Below are 13,683 nucleotides of genomic sequence, written 5' to 3'. Positions count from 1 at the left end.
GGTACAGAGGAAGCTGCAGCCAGGCAGCACCACAGGAGTGGGCTGAGCCGAGCTGCTGACAGATAAGTTCAGAACCACACTGTGACACTAACAATGACTCAGCATGTTTCCTGGTTCCCTTTAACTCTCTTTGCCATGAGTCAGGACGACGTGCTTCGTTGCGTGGGTCATGCTTTTCATGTATGTTGTATTGCTGAAGTTGTGCTAGCCTAGCTTAAGCTACTCCCTGTCTATGTGAGCAGTAGCATCGCTGTAGTTATGCTAACCTAGCATAGCGTTAGCTAACAGCTTAAAGCCAGTGAGGAACTGCAGACATAAGTGTACAAAATGTCTGAGAGTCCAGAACGAGCGCTCATCAGTCCGTCAGCTTGTTATTGATGATATCAATGCTAACTCAATGCTAAAGCTATGTTCTGATTCTCCATGAATCTAAGAGTGTAGATAAATGAATCAGGACTTTAACATCAGCTGGAAATCACCACATGGTGGAAATGAGCTGCTCGGAGGAGGTCTGGCTCTCTGAGGGCTTCTCTAGTTTTGAAATATAATACTCCGTCAGTATGAAAACACATCTTTTGAGCTTTTCAGAAAGACAATTTTTAAATGCTGGCGCTATATCATGTGTATTTGTGTGACCAGCTTGCTGGTTTGACACAGACAGTTTGACGAAGCATTTTTATGTTCAGCCAGCTTTTTGCACAGATGAAGGAGTGGCTGAGAAATGGTGAAGGACAAGTCATGTTCTGCAATGAACAGACCCGGTCAGTCATGATGCCGGTACCTCAGCGGTGGCTGCTGCTCCGGCAAACGGGTTGAGTTTCAGAGCAGACAGCAGCTCTGTGGCCTGACAGCACTTTTTTTTACATTTTTTTTTTACCGCTAGTTGCCTACAGGAGTTTTTTTGTTTGTTTGTTTGTTTTTTGAGCAGATGGTACAGAAGCAGGCACCCGACCGACTGCTTCACTGGTTTTGCACCAGCAACCAACGGGCTCGCCGTCTCTGCTTAACCGGTTCGACCTGCAGCTCCGGTACGTGGCGACTTTCTGTTACGTTCATTTTGATTGGCTATCAGTGGGAATCCCTGTATGTCAACATGCATTTAGTCATTAAATACATTTTCTAAATAGTGTCAACAACAACAATAATAATAATAATAACAATAATAATTGCATGCAAGGTTCTTGTCAGCGTCATAACAGAGTAACGGCCGTTTCGGTTGTTTCTTGAAAAATTTTGGTTGCAATTTTGGTGGTTCGTTTTTTTTGGGGGTTTCTTACCGGAAATTTTTTGGCGTCGGTGCTGACCGAGTTTCACTACGGTCATCATCGCTGCTAACGTTAGCAGCATTCACTCAGACACCCCCCAAGAGTAGATCCTGAGCAAGATAGTTATCTGTAGTTTACCTTCGTAGTCGCGAGTGGATGACGTCCCATTAACCTCCCAAAGAGTAGAGACTGAATAAGATAGTTATCTGTACTTTACCTTAGTTCTCGCCAGTACCGACCCAGTGCAGGACTCTGCAGTGAAGGTGGAGACATGTGAAGGTGGAGACATGTGAAGGTGGAGACATGTGAAGGTGGAGACATGCTGGTGTATTTGCGACAATAAAAAAAATCAAAAAAAAAGAAATTTGAGGGAGCGGTGGCTGGGATTTAGGAATGGCCCGCCACTCCTAAATGAATGCAGAGGAAACACAGCTAATCCTGAATCTGAATCTTTCTGATCACATCTATTTACGACTCCATATCACTGTTCATTGTTTTTGTTCTTGAAATCAAAGTATTTCTATAATTCTGGATTTTACATTGTGGATCTATAAAAAGATGAAATTTCATCTCTTGTAAGATTAAATGTCGTAACTGCTCTTTACTGTGTGCGTCTGAATGTAACAGGGTTTGTACTGAACTGAAAGGTAGATAATGAGACATTTATTCAGTCACAGCTCGATATAAATCATTTCTCAGTACTAACCAGACAATAATCAGTCTATTTGTGGGTCAGCGTGACTCATGAGCAGCTGGGGTGTCCTTTCTCCACTGAGGTTTTACTCAGGATCTCTGTTGAGCTGAGTGATCTGTGGCAGAGCTCGGCCTCCCCTCTATCTTTAGTGAATGGAGACTTTATCTGAACCACCGTCATCGAAGCTGCTGGTATTTTTAGGGGGTGGCTTGTGGTGACAGCAGCTGCGAAAGCATTTAATGCCCCCCATCCTCCATTCCAGCTCCCTCTCACTCTGTAGCTTCTGGCCTGTGACACTATCAAAGCTGATGCATGAACCAACGTGGTCATTTTGCTCTCTGCCACCTGCAGCCGGACACCAAACTAAAGAAATATCTCCTGTGATAATGAGCCGGCACATGTGAATGGAAGATCTCTGTTTCCTTGTTTTCCTCGTTGACAGTCAGTGAGCAGAAGTCTCAGATGTAAACCAGAATCTATAAACAGCAAACCAGGAAGATGAAGAACGAAAGCTGAAGAGCCTCACAGAGCTTCAAGACTGTTCTCCAGAGCAACACACCAAATATCTAAAGAAGAACCAAAGGTCATCTGATGCCAGCGTGGACGGTTTGAGGACGTCACTTCTAGGTTCATACCACAGCGCTGACAGAATGCTTTAAAGAGAGCGACTCCTGAACAGAGGGGTGAGTTTGTTCTCTGACTGCATGGATAAAGTTATGAAATGGTTCCAGCTGTACTGTTCTGCTCATTTTCTATTGAAGCTTTCATTTTAGACTTTTTAGCAAAATAATTATCATCCATGTGGCAACAAAATGCTCGATGAGGAGCTCAGCACATGCCTACCAGCATATCAGCCGTGCTTTCACCACTACGGGGGGCGTCATGCGCCAGCAATAGGTGCCAATATGGAGCCATGCAAGGGGGACTCGAGCTTTCCACTGGCTGCTATGAGAGCAGTGCACATGTTTCCATTAGTTGTGTTTCTGCAAGACCTCACAGTTGTTGACAACTTGGTAAACAGGCAACGATTCAAGAACAAAGCCAAACAGAAACAAGCACACCGTCGGTGTACGAGGCACACATGGATTTATGGGTCAGTTCTGTCCCAGTTAGTGACCACAGGAGTCTGTGTGCTCTGTGACAGATGGTCTCCAGAGTCTTTTTTTGGTCAGACTACTTTATAAATACACTCTTAAATGAGCTACAGCACCAGCTGTGAGGCAATCATGAGTGTTTGCTCAAAACCCTCGTCAGTGAATGACTGTGGGACAAACAGCATTTTATGATGTTCTTCAGTCTGCTTTGAATGACTGATAGTAATATGATGGAATTATCTCTGTTCAGTCAGTTTCTAGCAGCATCACAGCTTTTGTTGTTCAGACGGTGATTTTTGTCAGAGAACAAGTTCAGTGAGTCTTATTCTGTGTTTGGACTAAAACATATTTTTCCTTCACGTTGCAGCTCCTTCACCAAAGACAAGAGGCTTAGTTTGAAAATTCCCAAAGCAAAACCAAGCTCTTCACTCAAACTCGACCAAAGGTCCAGAATCATGGATATCTTCGGCGGTGCTCCTCGTGTTCTGGGCTACCCACGGCCTGTTCTGGCACAATGTGGAGCAGATGCAACACTGAAGTGCCAAATCAGTGGTGACCCTCGTCCAGATGTGATCTGGGAACGTAAAAATGTCCAGATCTTGTCTGAAGGACGCCACAAGCTCTCCGAGGAGGGGAAAGTTTACCTGCTGACCATTACTGGAGTGACCCAGCAGGATGCTGGCCAGTACATCTGCAAGGCTAGAAATAGCATCGGTGAAACCTACGCAGCAGCCTCGCTCAAAGTGGAAGGAGAGGCCCCGGCACAGGATGGGGAGCTCAGGCAGTCCATGCTCAATGGCGTGAAGCAACCAGAGAATAATGTGATAGAATCTGGAGGACAGCTCAATGGCTTCTGCACTGCACAAAATGGAGAAAATAGGAAAGAAAATGGGGAGGAAGTGAACGGAGAGCACAAGTGGAACGGAACAAGAAGTGAAAAACAAGAAGAGGTTGATCTAACATCTGATCAGAAACCCAGATTCCTCATCAAACCTTTGTCTCTGCGCGTGGATCGGGGAGAAGATGCTGCCTTCTCTTGCAAAATCTGGGGGACGCCTTTGCCAGAAGTGATCTGGGAGAAGGATGGGAAGAAGCTGAACGACATCTTCGAGAGTTCGCACTTCAGTGTGAGCAACCAAGATGGCGGCTGGTTCCAGCTCAAGATCTACAGGACACGCATCCCAGATAAAGGAGTCTACACCTGCAAGGCCGTCAACGGACACGGTCAGGCCTTGGCCGGTGCAGTCCTTCTGGTCGAGCCGGTACCAGAGCGAGAGGAGAGTAAAATGTCCTCAAACGGCCACACGAACAGCCAGCGGTCACCGAGGGACCGGGCCGGGCGGCTCGGTCTGTCCAGGCTCACGGAGGAGCCGCCTGTCAACGCATCCAAAGTCAAGAAGTTTGCAGTTGCTGAGGGGAAGCACGCCAAGTTTCGCTGCTTCGTAACAGGGAAACCAAAACCTGAGATCATCTGGAAGAAAGACGGGGTTCCCCTGGAGCCCGACAGACGTCACCTGATATTTGAGGACAGAGAGGGTTACTACACCCTGAAGGTTCTGTACTGCAAAGTGCAGGATACGGGCCTGTATGTGTGCGCAGCATCCAACACTCTGGGAAACACACTGAGTGCTGTTCACCTGTCTGTCAAAGGTAGGTGATGCCACAACGGCTTCCTCCCTCAATCTGTACAGAACAAAATACTTCTATCTTTAAAGTCCTTATTTTAGACACAGACGGCACGTCCTGTCTTTCAAGGATGAACAGATCCCAACATGATGATCTCCTGCAACCTTCAGCGCTGTCATATAGTCAGCCATGACAGGTGGATAGAAAACCACTGCAGGAATAAACAACACAACTTCACTGTGAAGCTGCCCAACACAATCATGTGAACACCGTAGAAACCTCTGCAGATGCTCCAGAGTGCCTCTGACCTCCAGCCACATCGTGATGCTCATGTCATGAGCTGCAGCTGATCGCTCAGTGTGCAGAGCTGAGCTGCACAACGTCAGCTTTAGAGGCGGTTCATTATTTTGTCCTAATCTCTTCCCTATGGTCAGATAACGGTCTGGGTCACAGAGCTTCTCATAGACACGGTTCTGCCTTCATCATTAGAGTCCGTTAGCCTCGGGGTCTCCATGCTGGTCCTTCATCTCCAGATGATGTGGAGCAGCATGACAGCAGCTGTAAGAAACAGCTTTTAAAGTGTAATACATGTTATTTTACAACAAATTAAACACCAAAATTACACATTCTGCACGTTCAATTTCTAATCATAATGTTTTGAAGAGAGTTTCAAACAGTTTAAGTTTCACAGTTTCTCAGTCGTTTGTCCTCGTGGCAGGACGGCTGCTGCCACGGCGCCATGCTCGGACCAGTCTGCTGCAGCTGCAACATTAAACTGAAATCACTGAACCTCCTGTAGCGCTGCAGAAGGCTTTCAGGAGTCATGCATGGTTAATCAATGTATGAAATCTACAAGTATTTGTTCAAACACATCCTGTAACATAGCAAACTGGTTCTTCAGGCCCAGCTGTGCGGTTCCGACGCCCACTGAAAGACGTGGAGGTGAAGGAAAGGGATGTAGCTGTGCTGGAGTGTGAGGTTCCTGATGAGTCGCTGCCAGCTGCCTGGTACCTGGAGGACCAGAGGCTGATGCCCAGCAGTAAATATGGGATGGAGCAGAAAGGAACCAAACGAAGACTCACCATCCACGACATCGGGACAGACGATGATGGAGTCTACCTCTGTGAGATGCCTGATGGAGCGAAAAGCATTGCCGAGCTGTCGGTTAAAGGTGGGCTGCACTGAGCGTAAAATACCTGTTTTCATCAGGTGTAATATGACAGAGCAAGACTTTAGAGATAAGTTAGACACTGGCTGACACGTCTTTATACTCACAGGAACCATTGTTCGCAAACTTCCTCGGAAGCTGGAGGTCCTGGAGGGTGAGAACGCAGCATTCTGCGTGGAGGTGGAGAGCGATGAGATGGAAGTCCACTGGTTCAAAGACGGCTTAAAGTTACAAGAGACACACCAAACGATTCTCAAGTCTTTTGGCAAAACTCACATCCTCGTCTTTGTCAACGTGGCCTATCACGACTCGGGGGTCGTGACGTTTGTCGCAGGAAGATCCAAGACTTCATCACGCCTCAAGGTCAAAGGTATGTTTCCAAAAGGTTACACACTTGTTTTTGAGGTTTAAGAAACTGCTGATTTGATTTCTACGGTCATTCTATCCACACGAAACAACCAATCATCAAGACCTCTTTGTGCACAAATACTCAACTGTTTCAAACTTGTTCTAGTCCTTCATGTTCCACGATAGATGCATCGCTTCAACAGCCTCCACTAATTAAACATGACTTCTGTCCTTAAGCCACCAGACACTGTCCTCCTGTCTGTCCTGTGGGAGTCAGAATGGACACAGACAGGCCCAACAGCGCTCTGCTCTCCTGGGTTCCTGCCCCAAACAGCCAGACCTCCACTCGCTCCATTTTTGTGCTGGAGAGACAAGAAGTGGGTTCTCAGGAGTGGCAGAAATGCTTCACCTCAGAGACGTCCACCTCAGCGGAGGTCACTGGAGACAGCGTGCCGTGCGACGGCGACTACCGCTTCCGTGTCTGTTGCATCAACAAGTACGGCCGAAGCGGCCACGTGGAGTTTCCCAAAGTGGTCCACCTGGGTGAGGAACACACTGTCACGTAGAACTATGCATATACAGAGACTGTCCTGAGAAAGCAGGCCAAGCAGGATTTCAGTGTGAATGTTCAGGAGCTGATTAAAGTTTGAGGCCCACACCTGTACTTCCACACTGTCATGTGATTTGTACTGATTTGAAACCAGACCTGCTTTGGAAATCCACAGCAATGAAACAGAAAAACATCTTCTTTGTTTTGGGTAACTTCTATTTTTGCTTTTTCTATTTTCTTTAGTCTCTGGACCCAAGATTCTTCGTCGCCTCCAAGGCTGTGAGGTCGTTGAAGGAGAAGACGCTCGCTTCGTCATTGAACTGTCTGCCTCCATGGTGGGAACCTGGTTTTTGAATAGCGCCCAACTGCAGCATGATGGACGATATTCAATCCAACAGAGCCAAACACAGCACTCACTAGTGATCCATGAAACTCACACAACAGAGGACACAGCAGAGGTCACGTTCATAGCCAACGGAGTCCGGGATTCAGCCGTGCTCAGGGTTAAACGTAAACATCTGGTTTCGTTGGTACATTCAGCATGTGATGGATGCACGACTTTGGACTTCACCTGTTGTGTGTGTTTGTGTTCTTGCAGCTGCTGAAGTCAAATTCCGGCCTCAGTCGGAGTCGGACAGCAACAAGAAGGTGGAGGCAGGTGATGCCATCGTACTCTACTGTGAAGTCTCCCACCCTTCTGCAAAGGTGTCCTGGTGCAAAAATGGCACAGAGCTGCAGATGAATGAAGGCCTCAGCATCCAGTCAGATGGGAATATGAGGAGGATTGTCATCCAGTCTGCTGATGCATCTCACTCTGGAGTTTACACGTGTGAAACTTCAGGTGACGCCATCAGATTCAGCGTGGATGTTGCAGGTAAAGTGGAGCTCAGTGTGTGTTCACGGTCCAACACTACAGCAGCTACAGAGAAACACATCATTCACTTTAGTCAAACTGTTTAGTCAGTCGACAGACATTAGTGACTTTTTCTACAGTTTTCATGAAGCAATGTGTTATTGTAAACCTATAAAATGCACTTTGCTCATTTTAGATCATAAAGTTCATATTAAACCTTCAGTTGCGTTTTAAGCCCGTTAATGTGGCCCTAATTGATTTATTGATTTGTACTTGTTGTCCAAGAAACCCAAAACAATGTTTAAAAATGCTGAACAGTTGTTATCAGAAATAGTTCATCCACAGCTGGTTTTATGATTTAACCAGAGAACTACACTCTGAAGAGGCCACTTCACACACTGTGTTACAGTCGCTCCATCCTTCCCTCCTTCTGGTTCTTCCAGGTCCTCCAGTGGAGTTCAGTCCAGTCCAAGAGGATGAGCTGCATAAGTCCAGCATGGAGTTGGACCCAGTGGTGCTGCTCAGCCATGTCTCCAGAGAGGATGCTGAAGTTGTGTGGTAAGAGAATCCGGTTTGGAAAAATCAATACAAACACGTTTCAGTTGTTGCTGTTCATTTAGTTTTTATTGTTTTTATTGTGTTTACCAGCAGTATCACTGTAACGTTCATTTAGAGTGTTGAAGAGGAAAATGACTCAAACAATAATGTGTGTACTGGAATAAGAACTTCTGAATCTACCTGTTTTTTTAGGGAAAATCCAACCAGAGGAATGTCAGTCATGTGTTGCTGTGTGTTTGTGTAACGGCTCCACTGCATACAACACAACACAGTCATAGTTTCAGTGTCCTCCATCCTCTGCACAGCAACTGAACTTGAAGTGTCTGACCAGCTTTTCTATGATGTGACATTTACTTTGTACCTATTTTGTGTCCCAGGTATAAGGACGGCTGTGAAATCCAGCCCAGTGACAACATCACCGTGCAGGCAGAAGGAACCATGAGGAGGTTAATCATCCGCTCAGCAGAGGCCTCAGATGCTGGAACTTACACTTGCCAAGCAGGAAACAACAGCATGGAGTTCACTGTCAATGTCAGAGGTGCACGGACATTTCTGACTCATGTTGGTCCTGGAAATATCTAAAGACACTTAGAGTTTCAGAGGAATCTGTTTGAATTCATACAAATTAAAGGTGTTATATCGACAAACACCAGCCGTATAACAAACATTACCTGACCTCACTCTCCTCCTATCCTGTCAATACAGAACCTCCAGTGATGATTGTGGAGCCAAAGGATGATGTAGTGATGGAGAGCTACATCTCAGAGGAGGTCCAGCTGCAGTGTGAGTTGTCTCGCTCCAGCGGGAAGGTTCGGTGGTTCAAGGATGGCCAGCAAGTCGAGGAAAGCAACAACCTCCAGCTGATATCAGAAGGTCCTTACAGGAGGTTGACCATCGCCTGCGGCTCAGCAGAGGACGGTGGAGAGTACGTCTGTGAAACGGACGGAGACTCCGTCTTTTTCCAGCTTACAGTTACAGGTAACACTTGGCTGCTTGCTTTTTATTATACTATACATGCAACTATACAAGTAATACGACGGGTTTACATTTAAATCTCCTCTTTCTGCACCAGAGCCACCAATAAGAATCATTTCTCCCAGTGACTCAGAGTTAGAAGTGACCTGTTTGGCTTCAGAGAGGCTGGAGCTCAGCTGTGAGATTTCTCAGGCGGATGCTGCTGTCCGGTGGTTCAGAGACAGCCTGGAGGTAGAGCAGGGTCCTAACCTAATGCTGGAGGTGGATGGAGTCCACCACCGGCTGGTCGTACCCTTAACTACTGTGCATGATGCAGGCGAGTATGTTTGTGACACTGAGGATGACGCTGTGGCCTTCCTGGTGACGATCACAGGTAAGCAGGTGGACCTGTCCTGTTATTATCTTGATAAAAGGGAACTTCATGAATCAATCCATCTTGATTATTTCATCCCTCCTCTTTAACCGTAGAGCCACCAGTGACGCTTTCTCATTCTAAAAACACACCCGACAAACTCCACAGTTTTGTTGGTAAACCAGTTGTTCTGGAGATCGAGGTGTCGCGGCCAACCGCAGAAGTCAAGTGGTGGCTAAATGGTCGACAAATAGAGCCGAGCAGTCATGCCGCCATGACAGAGGATGGTCTCCTCCGCCGTCTGACCATCCATGCTCCCACTCCAGAGGACTCTGGGAAATACACCTGTGATGCTGTTGATGATAAAATTGATTTCCAAGTCAGAATTTCAGGTAAGAGGCAAAGGTTGTCTTTACAGGTATTTTCTGGACAATAGAGTAATTTTAAAGACCTAATTCTGCATCCTCAGAGCCACCAGTGAAGATCCTGAGAAAGTCAGAGATCAAGACAAACCTAAAGTTCCTGATTTCTGACGACATGGTGCTGGAGTGTGAGCTCTCTCGAGCTAATGCTGCCGCTAAATGGTACAAGGATGGCTGCCGTGTGGAGGGTGATGAACGGTTCTGTGAAGAGGAGGAAGGTGCTTTCCGCTCGCTGGTCATACTCAATGCTGAACTCAGAGACTCAGGAGAGTATTTCATGGATGTTGGCGATGACAGCATCAGTTTCCAGGTCACGGTCGACGGTAAAACTCAGTTCTCTGATTTTACTGATTCAAGGTGAAACCAAACACTTCTTGAATTACTAACCAATCCTTTCCCTCCTAGAGCCTCCAGTGACTATTGTAGGGAACTCAAGTGATCCCGACTACCAGGAAATGGTGGCAGGCGATGACCTGATCCTGGCCTGTGAGGTGTCCCGTCCCAGCGCCCCGGTCCAGTGGTACTGTAACGACAAACTGCTCACTAGTGACTCCCGAACCTACATCGAGAGCTACGGGACTCTGAGGAAAATCATCATCTCATGTGTCCAGTCTTCAGACTCTGGAAAGTACGTGTGTGATGCTGTGGACGACAAGATGATCAGCGTTGTCCGGATTCAAGGTATAAAGCCAAAATGTAGGTCTTCAGGGAAAGAGTCTGATCGTAGAAGAATCTAATCTTTGGCTGTTCTTTTTCTAAAGAGCCTCCAGTTACTTTTGTAAACAAGGAGGATGACGTTGTGGTGACAGGTTACGAAGCAGAGAACGTAACTTTGACAAGCTATGTGTCCAAGGAAAGTGCTCTGGTGCGCTGGATGAAAGACTGGACACCTGTGGAAGGGGAACGCTTTCGATCGCTCATGGAGGGCCATAAACGCGAGCTGATCATTGAGCCTTTAAGGCGCTCTGATGCCGGCGAGTACACCTGCGATGTCAGCACAGACCAGATTCACTTTAGCCTGCTGGTGAAAGGTAAAAATTCATCTTCTATGTCCAACAGCATTGTAGAAAACTGACTGGAATGAAATGTCATATCAATCTTCATCGTCTATGTTCTAGAAATGAGAATTAAGTTCACAAGGCCCCTTCAGGACACTGTGGCACATGCTGACGGCATGGTGACGCTTCGCTGTGAGGTGTGCAAGCCCAAAGCAGATGTTCAGTGGCTGAAGAACGGCATAGAAATGGTTCCAAGCAGGAGGTTCACAATTCGGGCAGATGGAGTTGAGCGAAGCTTCACCATCCACCGTTTAACCCGAGAGGATGCAGGGGAGTACGCCTGTGAGTCCAGAGATGACCGGACTGTTGCCAGACTGAGAGTGGAGTGTAAGTACACTTGGAGACAGAATTTCTGTCTTTTCTTACATTGGGTAGCGACTTCATGAGCTTTCTTCTGTCTTGTCAGTGCCTCGAGTGGTTGAGTTCCTCACTGAGCTCCACAACACAACTGTGCTAGAAGGTGAAGACGCCACCTTTAAGTGTGTCGTTTCTCCTGATGATGTCCAGTTGGTCTGGCTCATGGATAACGAGCCTATCACCATGGGAGATCGCTTCCAGGTGACCCAGAATGGCCTGTGCCACACCTTGATGATTAAAAAGTGCCAGATGTTGGACTGCTCAAAGATTACCGCAGAGGCTGAGGGAAAAATGAGTAAAGCTAGTCTCAAAGTTCAGGGTAAGATCTTTATCCAAGCAAAGGAGGCATAAAGTGTCCAGCAAAAGTGACCAGCAGTTAACAATAACCTTTATGTTTGACTCTCCTCATTGTGTTTAGAGGCTCAGGTCATGTTTACCAAGAGAACGGAGGCTGTAATGGCAGAGGAGTTTGGTGACGCCACCCTGGAGACAGAGATCTGCCTGGAGACAGGAGAGGTCCAGTGGATGAGGCAGGGGGTGGTCATCCAGTCTGGACCTCGACATACTCTGGCCCAGAACGGCTGTAAACGCAGCCTCACCATCCACAACCTGACCATGTCAGACCGGGGAACCTACCGCTGTGAGACTCTTCATGACCGGACGCAGGTCAAACTCAATGTAGAACGTAAGTGGGTTGTAGATGATGTGTTTCCAGAAATGTGAAACAAACACTGTGCCCTGACCTTTACCAAGCCTGAATCCACACAGAGTCTATGGTTGCAGCTGGAGATATGGCGAGCCAATGTCAAGGATTCGTCCTACCAATCAGACCATTTTTTTAACTTCTCAGCATCAGCTCTTCCTATGTTTACATCCTCTGGCACATCTGTGTCAGCTGCACCAGCATGCCTTATGTAAAACACTTCTGACATTAAGCATCCCTAATGTCACTGTCCTGGTGGCCTGTTGCCAGCTAGACTGCCACAATGCTCTCTGCTGGCCATCGCAGAAGAGCCCGTAAACAGCAAGAAGTTCCACCAGTGGTGCAACCAGGTACTACAGCTGATCTACAACATGGTCCACAAGCATTCAGAGAATACTGGATTTTAGGCTTTGGAACAAAACCAAATTCTGAATGCACTGTGAAGCTGTTCTGTTGTGAAGCATGTAAATATGATTGATTTTAATGACTTTAAAGTGCCAGCAGTATCTGTTCTGGAGGAAGATGCTCTCTGAACAGGTCGGAGAAAGTAGCTGCAAGTAATGAGGATCACTTTGATTATCTGTTCATGCAACTGTTTATTAACTGATGTATTGTTTCATGTACAAAACATTAAGGAAGAACAGATGCTAATGTCTTTCCAGCATAAAAACCAAAACAGTAACACAGAAGAGATGAAAGCAGCTCTAAAACCAGCGCCACAAGCCAAACACTATTTTCCAGGACTGACTAATTGTTTGAGACCTTTCTAACCAGACAGTTATAAGAAGCAGGAGTTATTCAGATGCAGGCGTCTGGCATCTGACAGAGAGTCTGGCCAAAAGAAGAAGAGCATATAGCCAAAGTGTGTTTCTCAGGATGTCGGTGCAAAAGGCCCAAAGAGCAGCTGGGCTGGACCGACCTGAGTGTGAAGAGGTTTTTGAAACACAGCCATACTCTTGTACAATAATGTGCTTAGTGATACTGTGAACTGCTCCAGTAGGTGCTATTTGTCATGTGATAAGCTGAGCTGTGTCTATATTTGAACCACCTTGTGTTGTCCTTGAATCACACGGTTCTTTTAAAGTGGACGTGGAAGCTGCGCCGTAAAGCTTTACACTTAAAATGCAATGTACAGTTTTTAAAATGCTGCATTCTCAAAATTACACTCAGATTTTCAGTTTTTCTTTTGAAACAATCCTCTCACTACACGACTCTCCCTCATATCCTGTAATCCAGCCCGTAAAATCTCCATCCGCAAAGGCCTGACTGACCATGAAACCTTTGAACGAGAGACTGCCACCTTCGAGGTGGAGCTCTCCCACACTGATGTTGAGGGCATCTGGCAGAAGGACGGCATCCGGGTGAAGCCAAACAACCAGTGGAGGGTGAGCACCACTGGACGGGTCCACGGCCTCACCATGTCCAGCCTCACCCTGGAGGACACCGGCACCATCGTGTTCTCAGCTGAAGGGGTGCGCACCACAGCCAGGCTCACAGTTAAAGGTAGACGAGCTCCATTTTGAAACTGTCTGACTTCAAATTCCCTTAGTGGGTGTTTGTAGTTGTAGATTTTGCATTGAAAAACCAATGACTCTACAAAAAGGGGATAGAGATCAGTGTTTCCTCCAGCAGGGGGCAGCAGGCTCTCCAGGAGCCATGG

General features: G+C 46.8%; 1 protein-coding gene across 1 annotated transcript in view; it reads left to right on the top strand.

The window, feature by feature from the left end:
• Nucleotides 1-2,226: 2,226 nt before the first annotated feature.
• The window catches only part of obsl1a (obscurin like cytoskeletal adaptor 1a), a 15,266-nt gene continuing 3,809 nt past the window's right edge, over nucleotides 2,227-13,683 (top strand). The window contains exons 1-19 of the mRNA XM_008284136.1: nucleotides 2,227-2,642; nucleotides 3,421-4,703; nucleotides 5,581-5,850; nucleotides 5,957-6,217; nucleotides 6,433-6,738; nucleotides 6,989-7,255; nucleotides 7,344-7,619; nucleotides 8,042-8,156; nucleotides 8,534-8,694; nucleotides 8,862-9,134; nucleotides 9,229-9,504; nucleotides 9,600-9,875; nucleotides 9,953-10,228; nucleotides 10,311-10,586; nucleotides 10,667-10,936; nucleotides 11,024-11,290; nucleotides 11,370-11,639; nucleotides 11,739-12,005; nucleotides 13,260-13,526. Of these exons, the coding sequence (XP_008282358.1) occupies nucleotides 3,509-4,703; nucleotides 5,581-5,850; nucleotides 5,957-6,217; nucleotides 6,433-6,738; nucleotides 6,989-7,255; nucleotides 7,344-7,619; nucleotides 8,042-8,156; nucleotides 8,534-8,694; nucleotides 8,862-9,134; nucleotides 9,229-9,504; nucleotides 9,600-9,875; nucleotides 9,953-10,228; nucleotides 10,311-10,586; nucleotides 10,667-10,936; nucleotides 11,024-11,290; nucleotides 11,370-11,639; nucleotides 11,739-12,005; nucleotides 13,260-13,526 (5,569 nt within the window). The 5' untranslated portion in view covers nucleotides 2,227-2,642; nucleotides 3,421-3,508. The remainder of the gene's footprint in view (nucleotides 2,643-3,420; nucleotides 4,704-5,580; nucleotides 5,851-5,956; nucleotides 6,218-6,432; nucleotides 6,739-6,988; nucleotides 7,256-7,343; nucleotides 7,620-8,041; nucleotides 8,157-8,533; nucleotides 8,695-8,861; nucleotides 9,135-9,228; nucleotides 9,505-9,599; nucleotides 9,876-9,952; nucleotides 10,229-10,310; nucleotides 10,587-10,666; nucleotides 10,937-11,023; nucleotides 11,291-11,369; nucleotides 11,640-11,738; nucleotides 12,006-13,259; nucleotides 13,527-13,683) is intronic.

This window comes from Stegastes partitus, unplaced genomic scaffold, assembly GCF_000690725.1.
Source record: "Stegastes partitus isolate 25-593 unplaced genomic scaffold, Stegastes_partitus-1.0.2 Scaffold348, whole genome shotgun sequence".
Taxonomy (NCBI): Eukaryota; Metazoa; Chordata; class Actinopteri; family Pomacentridae; genus Stegastes; species Stegastes partitus.
This window is presented reverse-complemented; position numbering and strand designations above follow the sequence as displayed.